The 18,980-nt window shown below is 44.9% G+C and overlaps 1 protein-coding gene across 1 annotated transcript in view; it reads left to right on the top strand.

The window, feature by feature from the left end:
• Positions 1-18,980, top strand: part of tnk2a (tyrosine kinase, non-receptor, 2a) — a 66,989-nt gene that overhangs the window by 8,750 nt on the left and 39,259 nt on the right. The window contains 8 exon segments of the mRNA XM_046292744.1: positions 12,275-12,369; positions 12,515-12,709; positions 12,918-13,009; positions 13,117-13,161; positions 13,340-13,569; positions 13,743-13,943; positions 14,083-14,387; positions 14,389-14,803. Of these exon segments, the coding sequence (XP_046148700.1) occupies positions 12,275-12,369; positions 12,515-12,709; positions 12,918-13,009; positions 13,117-13,161; positions 13,340-13,569; positions 13,743-13,943; positions 14,083-14,387; positions 14,389-14,803 (1,578 nt within the window).

Below are 18,980 nucleotides of genomic sequence, written 5' to 3'. Positions count from 1 at the left end.
GGCCAGCATCACAGAGTCGCCTCTTCACTGTTGACGTTGAAACTGGTGTTTTGTGGGTACTATTTAATGAAGCTGCCAATTGAGGACTTGTGAGGCGTCTGTTTCTCAAACTAGTGTATAATGTATTTGTCCTCTTGTTCAGTTGTGCACCAGGGCATCCTACTCCACTTTCTATTCTGGTTAGAGCCAGTTTGCGCTGTTCTGTGAATGGAGTAGTACACAGCGATAGTATGATATCTCTCTCTCTCTCTCTCTCTCTCTCTCTCTCTCTCTCTCTCTCTCTCTCTCTCTCTCTCTCTCTCTCTCTCTCTCTCTCTCTCTCTCTCTCTCTCTCTCTCTCTCTCTCTCTCTCTCTCTCTCTCTCTCTCTCTCTCTCTCTCTCTCTCTCTCTCTCTCTCTCTCTCTCTCTCCAGATTCATGAGGTGGTCACCTGGAATGCATTTAAATGAACAGATATGCCTTGTTAAAAGTAAATGTGTGGAATTTCTTTCATTTTTAATGCGTTTGAGCCAATCACTTGTGTTGTGACAAGGTAGGGGTGGTATACAGAAGATAGCTCTATCTGGTAAAATACCAAGTCCATATTATGTCAAGAACAGCTCGAATAAGCAAAGAGAAACGACAAGTGGTACTGGAGCTTCAAGTCGAGGTCTAACCCCAAGCCATAAGACTCCTGAACAGCTAATCAAATGGCTCCCCAGACCCCTCTTTTACGCTTCTGCTACTCTCTGTTTATGATCTATGCATAGTCACTTTAACTCTACCTACATGTACATATTACCTCAATTACCTCAACTACCTCAACCCCGCACATTGACTCTGTACCAGTATCCCCGGTATATAGCCTCGCTTGTTATATATAGCCTTGTTTGTTATCCAAATGAGCTTCAATGCCATACAGCACTCCTTCCGTGGCCTCCCAACTGCTTTTATATGCTAATAAAACTAAGTGCATGCTCTTCAACCGATTCTACCCACCTGCCCGACTAGCATCACTACTCTGGACGGTTCTGACCTAGAATATGTGGACAACTACAAATACCTAGGTGTCTGGTTAGTCTGTAAACTCTCCTTCCAGACTCACATTAAGCATCTCCAATCCAAAATTAAATGTAGAATCGGCTTCCTGTTTCTCAACAAAGCCTCCCTCACTCATGCCGACAAACATAAACTCGTAAAACTGACTCCTTGACTCTGGCGATGTAATTGACAAAATAGCCCGAAACACTCTACACAGCAAACTGGATGTAGTCTATCACAATGCCATCCGTTTTATCACCAAACCCCATATACTACCCACCACTGTGACCTGTATGCTCTCATTGGCTGGCCCTCACTACATATCCGTCACCAAACCCACTGGCTCCAGGTCATCTACAAGTCTTTGCTAGGTAAAGCTCCGTCTTATCTCAGCTCACTGGTCACCATAGCAACATCCACCCGTAGAACGCGCTCCAGCAGGTATATTGCACTGGTCATCCCCAAAGCCAACACTTTCTTTGGCTGCCTTTCCTTCCAGTTCTTTGCTGCCAATGACTGGAACAAATTGCAAAAATCTCTGAGGTTGGAGTTACTTCACTCAATTCCATTTTAACAAAAGGCTCCCATCCTAACTGTTTTACAATCCCTGAGACCAACCAGAAATGTTTCCTTGGCCAAATATTCCAAAATGTTCCAAAAAACAGCCACACATGTGGTCTCTAGTTTCTGCATCACCACATTTTGCATGAGGCAAAAGAGTAGGCTAGGTGCGCTTCAATTATCCTGTTGGGTGCAGTGCTGCTGGAACGCACCAGATCATCGCTCTGCCAGTTCGCACTCTGGTGCTCATTCAAACCTGAATCAATGTCTTGCAAGATCACATAATGATTAATTAGTATACTACATTACAGACTCAAATATAATAACATAGTAGCCTATACCATTACTGTTATACCAAGAACACCACATTAGTCATTTCTTATGAGATTTTAGGAATGGTTAGCTTATAGTAAAACAGAAATTCTCATGCCGGCAAAACTCAACGGCGTGCGCCACTAGGCAGAAATATGCTTGGAATTAAACAAAATACAGGAAGGATATTTACTGAACAAAAATATAAACTGAGTTACAGTTCATAAACGGAAATCAGTCAATTGAAACAAATTCATTAGTCCCTAATCTATGGATTTCACATGACTGGACAGGGGTGCAGCCATGGGTGGACCTTGGAGGGCATAGGTCACCCACTTGGCAGACAGGCCCAACCACTGGGGAGCCAGGCCCAGCCAATCAGAAGTTTCTCCCCACAAAATGGCTTTATTACAGACATTAATACTCCTCAGCACCCCCCAACCTCCCTCAAATGATCCTGCAGGTGAGAAGACGGATGTGAAGGTCCGGGGTGGCGTGGTTACACGTGGTTTGTGGTTGTGAGGCCGGTTGGACTTACTGCCAAATTCTCTAAAACGATGTTGGCAGCAGCTTATGGTAGATCAATTAACATTCAGTTCTCTGGCAACAGCTGTGGTGGGCATTCCATGCTCCCTCAAATATTGAGACATCTGTGTCATTGTGTTGTTTGACTAAACTGCACATTTTAAAGTGGTATTTTATTGTCCCGAGCACAAGGTGCACCTGTGTAATCAGTTTGAATGGATTAGCTTGGAAAAGGAGAAATGGTCACCAACAGGGGTGGAAACAAATTTGTGCACAAAAATTGAGTGAAATAAGATTTTTGTCCGTATGGTAAATATCTGTGATTTTAATTTCAACTCATGAAACACTTTATATGTTGCGTTTATATTTTACTTCAGTGTAGTGTATTAACACCATCTGCTCTAATCTGCTCACAAAAAAAGTAATTGAAGACAGTATAAATGCATATTCACATGAAACTGATTGAGCTTAAATGATTGGCATGCAGATGGAGTTTGGACGTTTCACTGGTAAAAATGTGAATAATTATCATTCACGATGGACACTGATGATGGCCTATTTTGAAATTAAGTAAGCATAATTTATAGAGCTCTGCTACCTGACCCGAGCCCGACGAACCCTAACATTTTACATTGGGTTAGGGCAGGTAGGGCCTGTTTTTTATCAATAACTAGGGTAACTCCAGGTGGCAGGTAACCTAGTGGTTAGAGTGTTGGGCCAGTAACCCGAAAGGTTGTTTAGATCGAGTCCCAAGCCGACAAGGTAAAAATCAGTTGTTCTGCCCCTGAAAAAGACAGTTAATCCACTGTTCCTAGGCTGTCATTGTAAATAATATTTTTTTCGTGGGCCTGACTTGCCTAGTTAAATAAAAAGGGTATGGACAGGACTCGGTCAATAACTAGGGTACAGGCAGGGCTCAGTTATCACTAAATTGATCACTGACATTTTGAAGATGAGCCATTTGCTCGTGCTCTGATGCGCAGTACAGTTATATCTGACTAAGATCATAACGTGGTGTCAGAAGTGCTTCAAACAGGAGAGATTATTTCACAGAAAATAATCATGATCCTTGAGTTTTGTTGGGGTTTAGAGTGACTAAAAGTAGCTAAAAGTTCACTGCTCTCTCATGTCTCGTCATTGAGCAGAGCAGCCCAGCCGGAGCCGTTGCAATGGATACTCAATCAAATCAAATTGAAATGGTCACATACATGTGTTTAGCAGATGTTATTGTTGGTGTAGCGAAATGCTCTCACAGCGCCATGAGCAGAGTGCATGCAGAGCGAGCTGCGAGTAGGGAACGCATGACAGACAGAGAGGAGCAGCGAATGGATTTACTAATGGAGGAAGTTATTTTGAGTTTCGAGCAGTGCCGGGCCTGGGTAGGGTAGGGCCTGAACATCGTGGGGTAGGGTAGGGCCTGAACATCATGGGGTAGGGTAGGGCCTGAACATCGTGGGGTAGGGTAGGGTAGGGCCTGAACATCGTGGGGTAGGGTAGGGTAGGGCCTGAACATCGTGGGGTAGGGTAGGGTAGGTCCTGAACATCGTGGGGTAGGGTAGGTCCTGAGCATCGTGGGGTAGGGTAGGTCCTGAACATCGTGGGGTAGGGTAGGTTAGGGCCTGAACATCGTGGGGTAGGGTAGGTCCTGAACATCGTGGGGTAGGGTAGGTCCTGAACATCGTGGAGTAGGGTAGGTCCTGAACATCGTAGGGTAGGGTAGGTCCTGAACATCGTGGGGTAGGGTAGGTCCTGAACATCGTGGGGTAGGGTAGGCCCTGAACATCGTGGGGTAGGGTAGGGCCTGAACATCGTGGGGTAGGGTAGGGCCTGAACATCGTAGGGTAGGGCCTGAACATCGTAGGGTAGGGCCTGAACATCGTAGGGTAGGGCCTGAACATCGTGGGCCAGTGTAGGGTAGGGCCTGAACATCGTGGGCCTGGGTAGGGTAGGGCTAAAATGCTTGTTCACTAGCCTATCTTCCTTTCATGAGCAATGGTGAGCCAGCTAGCCAGCTTCCATCCTCTCTGGTGAGGGACACAATGCATGAATTTATGGTTGAGTCATAATCCTTATTATAATCATTGGCCAGTACGGAGAATTAGATAAAACCACAAGTCCAAATCCCTATCTTCATCCATGGCTCATTTAGGAAAGGGATCATTTTAGTTAGCTAGTCACCGGAGGACAACAATACAACGAGATGTAACAATTCAAGTTTTTTCTGTAAATTAAGTTTTGCTCTCAATGTGATTGGTGTGAAGACGAATCCAAACTGGCTTCCCTTGACACTTTTTGGTTGTTGCGCCAGGACCAATCACAGTTGAGCTCACTCAGTTTAGCTATTAATTGGCTATTAAGTTATACTTTTTTATCAAGGGAGGCCAAATGCTCGCTGGGTTCCCTTGCATTCAATGCTACTGGCGGCAACAATGTCATACTTTTTTTTGACCAGACAGCATCAGATAGATGGGCGACACATACAGAGACAGAGACTTGCTGTTTTGCTCGCTAGGCTGCTTTCTCCGGTGAGATACATTAAGCCTCTTGCGAATTGAAAGAAAATTATGAAACAGAGAGATGAAATATACATTATTTTATGTTTATTTTATTTTATTGGTAAATGTTTTGGGGCAGCCTGTCTTCCCTTGGCATCCATGAATACACACCACTGGGGCTCGGCCTCAATAGTCATGCCCGTGCAGGGCTCTACTAACTTGTTGTTGAAGGGGATTAATAGAGGGTGCTGCCAAGTGGTTTAATTTTATGGAGGCTACACTGTCCTGAGAATGTCCCGCAAAATAATCCCGCATTTAGGTATTTTAAATGTGGTCAGCCTAGTTCAGTGTCGGGTTGAATAAAGAGAAAACTAGGCGTTAAAAAAACATAAATGTTTCTCTCTTGTGCAATTCATATCTATGGGCTACATTATTTTCATCCCGAGTTAGCTTGCAGCCTAAACTTTAGGGCCTAACTGTAGCGCGCCAAATACACCCCAATCGCCAAATGCTTTTGGGAACTTGGCTAGAAAAGGTTAACGTCGATCCACTGAGTCGAAAATGACAATGTCGGAGTTTAATTCAATAAGAGAAAATCTGAGAAATAGAGAGTTGAAAATAAATAGAGGGAGGGCCAGAACAGTAGTCTAATGTTTGGGAAAGATTAGGTGAAGTATTAAAAGAAGATGATAGCAGTGGTAACTATGTTATGTGTGATGATTGTGAGGCGCTATACAAATTCAACAGTCACAGGACGGGGACTTCAAAATGACTGTTCAGATGGGTTAAATTGAACAGTAGCCTGACTGTAGGTCTATAACCTTTCACATAGTCTAATATAATATTAACTCCTGCAGAATTAAGCATTTCTTGCACTAAAATTATAATGTATAATGTAAAACAGGAATTGAGAAATCTTGAGAGAATGAATGTTAGGGACTGTGTGTACAGGTGTTATCTTTATCAGCATCATAAAAGCTGATCGTATTTCAACCACATAAAATATGCATCCAAACCGAACTGAGATCTTATCAGAAACATGTTAGGTAGTTTTCGCAGCTTTTAATTTCCTTAAAACCGGTCAAACTGATGTTGCAATAATCCGTTTTATTGCATTTTCTCCCCGGCCCTTAAACCTTGTGCGAGAAAACTAGATTGGTATTCATTCTATCGATTTAAAACATTCTATAACCTAATTATCCTACTCCTGTCTATAGTTTACAAAAATAAATAAAATCATTCAAAATAGGCTACTACACCAAAAAGCATGATTTGGCCAAAAATTATAGGAAGGGCCTGCGATTTTGGGTAGGCTGCGCGGTAAATGGGGCGGCAGGGTAGCCTAGTGGTTAGAGTGTTGGACTAGGAACCGGAAGGTTGCAAGTTCAAACCCTCGAGCTGACAAGGTACAAAATCTGTCGTTCTGCCCCTGAACAGGCAGTTAACCCACTGTTCCTAGGCTGTCATTGAAAATAAGAATTTGTTCTTAACTGACTTGACTAGTAAAATAAAGGTTAAAAAAAATAGATGTTTGTCGAGTTGCCACAGTCAGGCATATCGCATGATTTCAAAATACAAAAACATAGTTTGGAAAGCAAATGGCTATTGCTGTAAAGAGAAGACAAAAAAAACAAAAATCTGTCTTTTAGCTAGGCCTATCAAAATTCTCAAATTAATTGAGCGAACGGTATAGCTTATCTTATTGGCACCAGCCGAGAGCACTGGCCGGATCCCTGGTGCGCGCATATTCACTCTTTGTCATTGTTGGGTCAGTGCCACTTAAACTGTTTTTGTTTGGACAAGGTTAGAGGGACATCATATTGTAATTGTATCCCCTTCTCGTTAGCCGATTTAATAGATCAGACAACATTGGTTTTATTCATTTGTTTGTCAGTGTTCGCAGAGAAGAAAAAAGAAATCCTGTAATTTTTGTCATATTAAAAAAGATTGTGTCCAGTCATAAAAAGTGTAGAGTTGCATGAAATGTGTTTATAAAAGGCCACATTTGTTCCTGTGCAAAGAAAGGAGAAGAAAGATCTCTGATATAGCCTATAGCTTAGGTCACTCTTCACCACTATGTGCTCAGACATGCATTTTTGGCAAACAATGATTGATTTACATTATTAGCCTAAATTAGGAAAATCCTATCTACTTACCACATTAGGAATAGTAGGCTTGTATAAGTCTGCAGATGTGATGATGCATGGCATGTGATGGTGCATGGAATGTGATGGTGCATGGAATGTGATGATGCATGGGATGTGATGATGCATGGGATGTGATGGTGCATGGGATGTGATGATGCATGGGATGTGATGGTGCATGGGATGTGACGATGCATGGAATGTGATGATGCATTAAATGTGATGATGCATGGAATGCGATTACATTTACATTTAAGTCATTTAGCAGACGCTCTTATCCAGAGCGACTTACAAATTGGTGCATTCACCTTATGACATCCAGTGGAACAGTCACTTTACAATAGTGCATCTAAATCTTAAAGGGGGTGAGAGGGATTACTTATCCTATCCTAGGTATTCCTTAAAGAGGTGGGGTTTCAGGTGTCTCCGGTAGGTGGTGATTGACTCCGCTGTCCTGGCGTCGTGAGGGAGTTTGTTCCACCATTGGGGGCCAGAGCAGCGAACAGTTTTGACTGGGCTGAGCGGGAACTGTACTTCCTCAGTGGTAGGGAGGCGAGCAGGCCAGAGGTGGATGAACGCAGTGCCCTTGTTTGGGTGTAGGGCCTGATCAGAGCCTGGAGGTACTGAGGTGCTGTTCCCCTCACAGCTCCGTTAGGGAAAGCACCATGGTCAGGAAGCGGATGCGAGCTTCAACTGGAAGCCAGTGGAGAGAGCGGAGGAGCGGGGTGACAGCAGGGGAGAACTTGGGAAGGTTGAACACCAGACGGGCTGCGGCGTTCTGGATGAGTTGTAGGGGTTTAATGGCACAGGCAGGGAGCCCAGCCAACAGCGAAATTGCAGTAATCCAGACGGGAGATGACAAGTGCCTGGATTAGGACCTGCGCCGCTTCCTCTGTGAGGCAGGGTCGTACTCTGCGGATGTTGTAGAGCATGAACCTACAGGAACAAACAGGCCACCGCCTTGATGTTAGTTGAGAACGACAGGGTGTTGTCCAGGATCACGCCAAGGTTCTTAGCGCTCTGGGAGGAGGACACAATGGAGTTGTCAACCGTGATGGCGAGATCATGGACGGGCAGTCCTTCCCGGGAGGAAGAGCAGCTCCGTCTTGCCGAGGTTCAGCTTGAGGTGGTGATCCGTCATCCACACTGATATGTCTGCCAGACATGCAGAGATGCGATTCGCCACCTGGTCATCAGAAGGGGGAAAGGAGAAGATTAATTGTGTGTCGTCTGCATAGCAATGATAGGAGAGACCATGTGAGGTTATGACAGAGACAGATTCTCGCCACGCCACCTGGTAGGAGCGACCTGTCAGGTAGGACGCAATCCAAGCGTGGGCCGCGCCGGAGATGCCCAACTCGGAGAGGGTGGAGAGGAGGATCTGATGGTTCACAGTATCGAAGGCAGCCGATAGGTCTAGAAGGATGAGAGCAGAGGAGAGAGAGTTAGCTTTAGCAGTGCGGAGCGCCTCCGTGGGCTACAGAGGCGAGCAGTCTCAGTTGAATGACTAGTCTTGAAACCTGACTGATTTGGATCAAGAAGGTCATTCAGAGAGAGATAGCGGGAGTGCTGGCCAAGGACGGCACGTTCAAGAGTTTTGGAGAGAAAAGAAGAAGGGATACTGGTCTGTAGTTGTTGACATCGGAAGGATCGGAGTGTGGTTTTTTCAGAAGGGGTGCAACTCTCGCTCTCTTGAAGACGGAAGGGACGTAGCCAGCGGTCAGGGATGAGTTGATGAGCGAGGTGAGGTAAGGGAGAAGGTCTCCGGAAATGGTCTGGAGAAGAGAGGAGGGGATAGGGTTAAGCGGGCAGGTTGTTGGGCGGCCGGCCGTCACAAGACGCGAGATTTCATCTGGAGAGAGAGGGGAGAAAGAGGACAGAACAAACAGGAGAAATCAGAGCACAGGGTAGGGCAGTGTGAGCTGAACCAGCGGTGGTCTCGTTTGACTTAGCAAACGAGGATCGGATGTCGTCGACCTTCTTTTCAAAATGGTTGCCCCAGAGTCATCTGCAGAGCAGGGAGGAGGGGGAGGAGGGTTCAGGAGGGAGGAGAAGGTGGCAAAGAGCTTCCTAGGGTTAGAGGCAGATGCTTGGAATTTAGAGTGGTAGAAAGTGGCTTTGGCAGCAGAGACAGAGGAGGAAAATGTAGAGAGGAGGGAGTGAAAGGATGCCAGGTCCGCAGGGAGGCGAGTGATTTTCCTCCATTTCCGCTCGGCTGCCCGGAGCCCTGTTCTGTGAGCTCGCAATGAGTCGTCGAGCCACGGAGCGGGAGGGGGAGGACCGAGCCGGCCTGGAGGATAGGGGACATAGAGAGTCAAAGGATGCAGAGAGGGAGGAGAGGAGGGTTGAGGAGGCAGAATCAGGAGATAGGTTGGAGAAGGTTTGAGCAGAGGGAAGAGATGATAGGATGGAAGAGGAGAGAGTAGCGGGGGAGAGAGAGCGAAGGTTGGGACGGCGCGATACCATCCAGTAGGGGCAGTGTGGGAGGTGTTGGATGAGAGCGAGAGGGAAAAGGATACAAGGTAGTGGTCGGAGACTTGGAGGGGAGTTGCAATGAGGTTAGTGGAAGAACAGCATCTAGTAAAGATGAGGTCGAGCGTATTGCCTGCCTTGTGAGTAGGGGGAAGGTGAGAGGGTGAGGTCAAAAGAGGAGAGGGTGGAAAGAAGGAGGCAGAGAGGAATGAGTCAAAGGTAGACGTGGGGAGGTTAAAGTCGCCCAGAACTGTGAGAGGTGAGCTGTCCTCAGGAAAGGAGCTTATCAAGGCATCAAGCTCATTGATGAACTCTCCGAGGGAACCTGGAGGGCGATAAATGATAAGGATGTTAAGCTTGAAAGGGCTGGTAACTGTGACAGCATGGAATTCAAAGGAGGCGATAGACAGATGGGTAAGGGGAGAAAGAGAGAATGACCACTTGGGAGAGATGAGGATCCCGGTGCCACCACCCCGCTGACCAGAAGCTCTCGGGGTGTGCGAGAACACGTGGGCGGACGAAGAGAACTGCAGTAGGAGTAGCAGTGTTGTCTGTGGTGATCCATGTTTCCGTCAGTGCCAAGAAGTCGAGGGACTGGAGGAGGCATAGGCTGAGATGAACTCTGCCTTGTTGGCCGCAGATCGGCAGTTCCAGAGGCTACCGGAGACCTGGAACTCCACGTGGGAAAGTGGCGCTGGGACCACCAGATTAGGGGAATAGGAACGCTGTGGAGCAGTTTGTATGGTCTGTGCAGAGAGGAGAGAACAGGGATAGACAGACACATAGTTGACAGGCTACAGAAGAGGCTACGCTAATGCAAAGGAGATTGGAATGACAAGTGGACTACACGTCTCGAATGTTCAGAAAGTTAATGGTTACGTACCAAGAATCTTATTGACTAAAATGATTAAAATTATACAGTACTGCTGAAGTAGGCTAGCTGGCAGTGGCTGCATTGTTGACTTTGTAGGCTAGCTGGCAGTGGCTGCGTTGTTGACACTACACTAATCAAGTCGTTCCATTGAGTGTAATAGTTTGACAGTGCTGCTATTGGGGCTAGCTGGCTAGCTAGCAGTGTTGATTACGTTATGTTGCGTTAAAAGAACGACAATAGCTGGCTATGCTAACCTGAAAATCGCTCTAGACTACACAATTATCTTTGATACAAAGAAATGCTATGTAGCTAGCTATGTAGCTAGCTACGATCAAACAAATCAAACCGTTGTACTGTAATGAAATGAAATGAAAATGTGATACTACCTGTGGAGATGAAGAATGTGATGATGCATGTTGAGTTCTATTCAGAAGACGTTGGCTAGCTGTTGGCTAGCTAGCAGAGTCTCCTACGTTAAGGATGCGACAAATAGCTGGCTAGCTAACCTCGGTAAATTAAGATAATCACTCTAAGACTACACACTCTAAACTACACAATTATCTTGGATACGAAGACAGCAAAGACAGCTATGTAGCTAGCATGAAATGTGATGATGCATGGGATGTGATGATGCATGGAATTTGATGATGCATGGAATGCGATGATGCATGAAATGTGATGAAATGTGATGATGCATGGAATTTGATGATGCATGGAATGTGATGATGCATGGGATGTGATGATGCATGGAATTTGATGATGCATGGAATGCGATGATGCATGAAATGTGATGATGTGATGATGCATGGAATTTGATGATGCATGGGATGTGATGATGCATGGAATGTGATGATGCATGGAATGCGATGATGCATGAAATGTGATGATGCATGGAATTTGATGATGCATGGAATTTGATGATGCATGAAATGTGATGATGCATGGGATGTGATGATGCATGGAATTTGATGATGCATGGAATGCGATGATGCATGAAATGTGATGCATGGGATGTGATGATGCATGGAATGTGATGATGATGCATGGAATTTGATGATGCATGGAATGTGATGATGCATGAAATGTGATGATGCATGGGATGTGATGATGCATGGAATGTGATGATGCATGGAATGTTTTATTGTACGGGTGCATTTTTATGGTCATTTGCTTCCCAAACTTGAAACTCACGCGCCTCCTATGGCTAACAAGTAGTGAAGCCACATGTGTCTAATTGTAGGCAAGTTGATTAACAAACAATCTACCAAAATGTCTGAAATGATAAGAAGAAACATAAGTCTATCTATAGACAGGCTTGTCCCAAATATTACTTCACCATCTCTGACTGTACAGAGCATTTTCTATTTTAGCGGGTCGGGTGCTGGCCACAGATTTTCACTATCACATATAGTCAGGCAATTGTGGGTGCATGTGAACAAACAGGTGAAACCGTGCATCACTAGAATACACATTCATGGCATGGTTCACCAAGTGTCCAGCAGAGAGCACTGTAGGTACACAAGTGATTGCAAGACTGCAGGTGCAAAGGGAAAATGTATGTTGGTTTTATAAATCTTGGGGCAGATTTCCCAGACACAGATTAAGCCTAGTCCTGTAGAATTATTTCATGTAGAATCATGCTTTTTAGTCCAGGATTCGGACCAATCTGTCACTGGAAAACCGCGCATGACATTCTCCGCCTAGTAGTCATGATGGTGTGTGTGTGTGTGTGTGTGTGTGTGTGTGTGTGTGTGTGTGTGTGTGTGTGTGTGTGTGTGTGTGTGTGTGTGTGTGTGTGTGTGTGTGTGTGTGTGTGTGTGTGTGTGTGTGTGTGTGTGTGTGTGTGTGTGTGTGTGTGTGTGTGTGTGTAGATCATGCCTACAGACATGAGATCACTGCAGGACTTTGAAGAACCAGACAAACTTCAGATCAACATGAATGACATCATCACCGTCGTCGAGGGCAGGTCAGTGTGTGTGGGTGTGTGTAAGAAGAATGATTCATCATTCAGAAAGGCAGATAGATATCTAATATGAAGAACATATCCTTCTCTGTAATGTGCAATAGGGAATCATATCGGCTTGTGTTCATGTGTGTCTCTGTGTCTCCAGAGCAGAGCTCTATTGGTGGAGAGGTCAGAACAGAAGGACGTTGCGCGTGGGACAGTTTCCTCGCCACGTGGTCACGTCGGTCAGCGGCCTGTCGGCCCAAGACATCAGCAGACCCCTCACACACTCCTTCATTCACACTGGACATGGAGACACTGACCCACACAGGAGCTGGGGGCACGCTGACCGCATAGACAGGTACACACACACACAGAGACCTGGCTGATACCTGCAGGTACAGTGTCTGACAACTGGAGTAAAGCAGAGCCCCGTTAGCAGTGCTATTGCTCTTTAGCTTGTCAGGCACAATAAAACCAATGGAAAAGTCCCCAAAAAGTTTTTAGAAAGAACACCTGAAGTACTGTGTTTAAACTCTACTATATCCCTGGTCTTTACCCCTCTCCAGCCTGTACTTGGGAAATCCTATGGACCCCCCTGATGTTATGGGAATGGATCCTTCCACTGCCCGGCCCACCAAACTACCCAGCCGCACCAGGAGTGAGTAGGCTACACAAACTAACACACAGTTATTCTCTCCTTACAAATATCTTACTACCTTTTCATTCATTCATAAAGTCTCTCCTTCTTTCTGTTTTGTCTCTCAGAGAAGCCTCCTCCTCGTCCTCCCCAGCCTGCTGTCCTGATCAACAGTATGTCTCCCACGCTGAGTGTGTATTTACCTGTATATGTTGAGCTGTCTATGACTCTCTGATTGATGATATCTCTGTGTGTGTGTGTGTGTGTGTGTGTGTGTGTGTGTGTGTGTGTGTGTGTGTGCGTGCGTGTGTGTGTGTGTGCGTGCGTGTGTGTGTGTGCGTGCGTGTGTAGAGCCGTTCTATGACTCTGTGTTAGATGATGATGATGATTATGAAGGTGCTTCGTCGGGGCTGAAGAGGCTGGGCGCGGCTATAGGCCTTAAACTCCGCCCGGGGGAGGGGTCAGGTGTGAGGTCAGCCAAAAGCGAAGTCTCGCTCATCGACTTTACCGATGACAGCTTCAGCTCGGCCACACCCTCCCCTCTCACTGAGACACGCATACCTGACCAGGACACACTCCAGGTACACACACACACACACACACACACACACACACACACACACACACACACACACACACACACACACACACACACACACACACACACACACACACACACACACACACACACACACACACACACACACACACACACACACTCAGTAGGCAAAATAACCTTATACTCTCTCTCCAGGACCTTCCTTCCATCCTGGACTGGCCCCTCCCTCTTCCTGCCTACGACGAGGTTGCCACTGAGGCCGAGGGTCAATTGGCAGACCAGGAGGTTCGATCTATCACTGGATTGCCAGAGGGGATGTTGGCTCCGCCCAACACTGATGCAGAGAGGAGGGGCTTAACTCAGTCAGCTGATCTGTTCCAGGAGCTGCAGAGAGAGGTACGACACAGACACACACAGACACACACAGACACACACACAGACACACACAGACACACACAGACACACACACACCACAGGTTAGTCATTTGAGACTGGAGTTTTAACGTCGTTTTTCTCTCTTCCTGCTGACCTGCAGGTGATGGTGAAGCTGCGTGTTCCCATGACAACCGGCCGTTCCCTCCCCTCCTCCCCCCTCCCCCTCTCCTTGGCCCCTCACAGACAGATCTACCTTCCTCCCCCCTCCTCTTCCTCCTATGAGGACAGACCCATGCTACCTCCACGCTCCCCCATCCCACCCCTCCGCTCCTCCAAACGCGTTTCCCTATGTGAGAGGGAAAACACACCCCCTCAGATCCCTCCCAGAGACCACGCCTTCTCTCAGCCCTCCTCACGCTCCTCCTCCCCCCTTCCTTTAGTGCTTCCCCTCTCTGTCTCCCCTCTCTCCTCCTCCCTTTGTCTCCCCCTCCCCCCTCTCCTTCTCTCCTCGTCAGAGGACTGGACTATACGGGGTTGTTGGTCCTCTCGGCTCTCTAATCTCCTCCTCCCCCTCTTCCTCTCCTCCCTCCTCCTCCCTCTATTCCTCCATGCTTATGGCTGCCCCTCCCCCCAGTTCCTCGTTGGATCCCCTCTCTGAGGGGCGTGGCCTGTCAATCCTTATTGACAACTCTCAGAGTTCTGAACGCCCCGCCTACTCAGAGAGGTATGGAGCCACCAAAATGGCCACCGTCCGACCCATGGTGCAACAGCAGCCAGGTGGGGGTGGGGCCAGGCCTAACTCCTCTTACAACAACAACAACCACAGGACTCAACATTTAACTACAGCTCCCAGCAGGCAACGGGAGAACGGCCTCATTCAGGTTAGAGATGTTCAGAACAATGAGGCTGCATTCAAGTGCTGTTTGTGTTTACTTGTTTATTGTGTCAGAAATGCATTCAAGTGCAAGACTTCTAAACCTATGAGATGCTTAAACATTGTGTGTGTTTGTGTGTGTGTTTGCTTGTGTGTTTACACGCACACAAACACACACACACTCTCTAACATCTGTATTCTCTCTAACATCTCTCTCTCTCTCTCTCTATAACATCTGCATTCTCTCTAACATCTCTGTGCAGGTATTATCTCTAGCTCTCTATCTATAACATCTGTCTCTCTAACATCTGTCTCTCTATAACATCTGCATACTCTCTAACATCTCTCTCTCTCTCTATAACATCTGTATTCTCTCTAACATCTCTCTCTATATCATCTGTATTCTCTCTAACATCTCTCTCTCTCTCTAACATCTGTATTCTCTCTATCTCTCTCTCTATATATATAACATCTGTATTCTCTAACATCTCTCTCTATATCATCTGTATTCTCTCTAACATCTCTCTCTCTATAACATCTGTATTCTCTCTAACATCTCTCTCTCTCTATAACATCTGCATTCTCTCTAACATCTCTGTGCAGGTATTCTCTCTATCTCTCTCTCTCTATAACATCTGTCTCTCTAACATCTGTCTCTCTATAACATCTGTCTCTCTAACATCTGTCTCTCTATAACATCTGCATACTCTCTAACATCTCTCTCTCTATAACATCTGCATTCTCTCTAACATCTGTCTCTCTATAACATCTGCATACTCTCTAACATCTCTCTCTAACATCTGTATTCTCTCTCTCTAACATCTGTATTCTCTCTCTCTCTCTCTCTCTCTCTCTCTCTCTCTCTCTCTCTCTCTATAACATCTGTATTCTCTCTAACATCTCTCTCTCTATAACATCTGTGTTCTCTCTAACATCTCTCTCTCTATAACATCTGTATTCTCTCTAACATCTCTCTCTCTCTAACATCTGTATTCTCTCTAACATCTCTCTCTCTCTATAACATCTGTATTCTCTCTAACATCTCTCTCTCTCTATATAACATCTGTATTCTCTTTAAGATCTCTCTCTCTTTCAATTGAATTCAATTCAATTCAATTCGCTTCATTGGCATGACGTAACAATGTACATATTGCCAAAGCTTATTTTGGATACAATTTTACAATATAAGAAAATATTTTTTTAAATGAGAATCAAAATTGTCAATGGGACAACAGTAACAATAATAATCAAGTGTCAAAATAACCATACATTCAACAATAACAATAAGCATACAGTAGAGGACATGTGCAGGTTGATTGGTCTGTCAGACACTGTCCCTCAACTTATGGCAGGCAGCAATATAGTGCCCTGCCAACCCACAGCTATCTGCGTCCTCCACCAACAGGACGGGTAGTCTACTCTCATCAGAGAGGTCTTTGAATAAGGGTTTCAAATTTAGGGAAATTACACTCTCTAATTGTTTTATATTTTAACATTTAGTCAGGAAATGCAGCTCCGTCTCAGGTTCTGCTGTTGTGCAGTGGTTGCACAGCCTTTCCTCTACAGGGAACCAGGTTTTCCTGTGTCTACCCTTCTCAGTGGCAAGGCTGTGCTCACTGAGCCTGTACTTTGTCAAGGTTTTTCTAAGGTTTTGATCAGTAACCATGGTCAAATATTTAGCCATGGTGTACTGTCGATTTAGGGCCAGATAGCACTGCATTTTGCTTTGTGCTTGTGTTTGCGTTTCCCAATAAGCAATATAGTTTTGTTTTGACTGTGTTGTAATTTGGTTTATCCTGATTGATTGGATGTTCTGGTCCTGAGGCTTCAGTGCGTTAGTAGAACAGGTTTGTGAACTCATCCCCAGGATCAGCTGGATGAGGGGACTCTTTTCTTTGCTCAGCTCTTGGCATTACATGGCTTGGTAATGATATGAGATGGAGTCACTGTATTTGAGATGTTTCCAAAACTTAATTGCTATTTTTTGAGTTTTTATTATTAGTGGATATTGGCCTAATTCTGCCCTGCATGCATTGTTTGTAGTTTTCCTCTGGACATGTAGGAGAATATTACAGAACTCTGCATGCAGGGTTTCAATGGGATGTTTGTCCCATTTTATGAAATCTTGTTTTGCAAGTGGACCCCACATCTCGCTGCCATAAAGTGTAATTGGTTCAATGACATATTCAATTAGTTCTAGCCAAATTTTAATAGGTATTTGAATTTGAATTGTCTTTTTAATGGCGTAGAATGCCCTGCGTGCTCTCTCTCTCTAACATCGGTATTCTCTCTATAACATCTGTGTTCTCTCTAACATCTCTCTCTCTCTATAACATCTGTATTCTCTCTAACATCTCTCTCTCTATAACATCTGTGTTCTTTCTAACATCTCTCTCTCTATAACATCTGTATTCTCTCTAACATCATGACTGTAACTCGCTTTGGATAAAAGCGTCTGCTAAATGGCATATATTATTATTATCTCTCTCTCTATAACATCTGTGTTCTCTCTAACATCTCTCTCTCTCCCTCTATAACATCTGTGTTCTCTCTAACATCTCTCTCTCTATATATATATAACTTCTGTGTTCTCTAACATCTCTCTCTCTATAACATCTGTGTTATCTCTAACATCTCTCTCTCTATAACATCTGTGTTCTCTCTAACATATCTCTCTCTAACATCTGTGTTATCTCTAACATCTCTCTCTCTCTCATCTGTATTCTCTCTAACATATCTCTCTCTCTCTCTCATCTGTATTCTCTCTAACATATCTCTCTCTCTCTCTCATCTGTATTCTCTCTAACATATCTCTCTCTCTCTCTCTCTGTATTCTCTCTAACATATCTCTCTCTCTCTCTCATCTGTATTCTCTCTAACATCTCTCTCTCTCTCTCATCTGTATTCTCTCTAACATATCTCTCTCTCTCTCTCTCTCTCTTCTCTCTCTCTCTCTCTCTCTCTCTCTCTCTCATCTGTATTCTCTCTAACATATCTCTCTCTCTCTCTCTCTCTCTCTCTCTCTCTCTCTCATCTCTCTCTCTCATCTGTATCTCTCTAACATCTCTCTCTCTCTCTCTCTCTCTCTCATCTGTACTCTCTAACATATCTCTCTCTCTCATCTGTATTCTCTCTAACATATCTCTCTCTCTCATCTGTATTCTCTAACATCTCTCTCTCTCTCATCTGTATTCTCTCTAACATCTCTCTCTCTCTCATCTGTATTCTCTCTAACATATCTCTCTCTCTCTCTCATCTGTATTCTCTCTAACATATCTCTCTCTCTCTCATCTGTATTCTCTCTAACATATCTCTCTCTCTCTCATCTGTATTCTCTCTAACATATCTCTCTCTCTCTCATCTGTATTCTCTCTAACATATCTCTCTCTCTCTCTCTCTATTCTCTCTAACATCTCTCTCTCTCTAACTCTCTCTCTCTCTCTCTCTCTCATCTGTATTCTCTCTCATATCTCTCTCTCTCTCTGTATTCTCTCTATCTCTCTCTCTCTCATCTGTATCTCTCTAACATATCTCTCTCTCTCTCTCTCTCTCTTTCTCTCTCTCTCTCTCTCATCTGTATTCTCTCTCTCATCTCTCTCTCTCTCTTATCTCTCTAACATCTCTCTCTCTCATCTCTCTCTCTCATCTGTCTCTCTAACATCTCTCTCTCTCATCTCTCTCTCTCTAACATCTCTCTCTCTCTCATCTGTATTCTCTCTAACATCTCTCTCTCTCTCTCTTATCTCTCTAACATCTCTCTCTCTAACATCTCTCTCTCTCTAACATCTGTATCTCTCTAACATCTCTCTCTCTCATCTCTCTCTCTCATCTTTATCTCTCTAACATATCTCTCTCTCTCTCTCTCTCTCTCTCATCTCTCTCTCTCTCTCTCATCTTTATTCTCTCTAACATATCTCTCTCTCTCTCTCTCTCTCTCTTTATCTCTCTAACATCTCTCTCTCTCTAACATCTCTCTCTCTAACATCTCTCTCTCTAACATCTCTCTAACATCTCTCTAACATCTCTCTCTCTCTCTGTATCTCTCTAACATATCTCTCTCTCTCTCATCTGTATCTCTCTAACATCTCTCTCTCTCATCTTTATTCTCTCTAACATCTTCTCTCTCTCTCTAACATCTCTCTCTCTCTCATCTGTATTCTCTAACATATCTCTCTCTCTCTCAT

This window comes from Oncorhynchus gorbuscha, linkage group LG12, assembly GCF_021184085.1.
Source record: "Oncorhynchus gorbuscha isolate QuinsamMale2020 ecotype Even-year linkage group LG12, OgorEven_v1.0, whole genome shotgun sequence".
Classification (NCBI taxonomy): domain Eukaryota; kingdom Metazoa; phylum Chordata; class Actinopteri; order Salmoniformes; family Salmonidae; genus Oncorhynchus; species Oncorhynchus gorbuscha.
The sequence above is the reverse complement of the archived record's forward strand: the minus strand, read 5'-3'. Positions and strand labels throughout refer to the sequence as shown.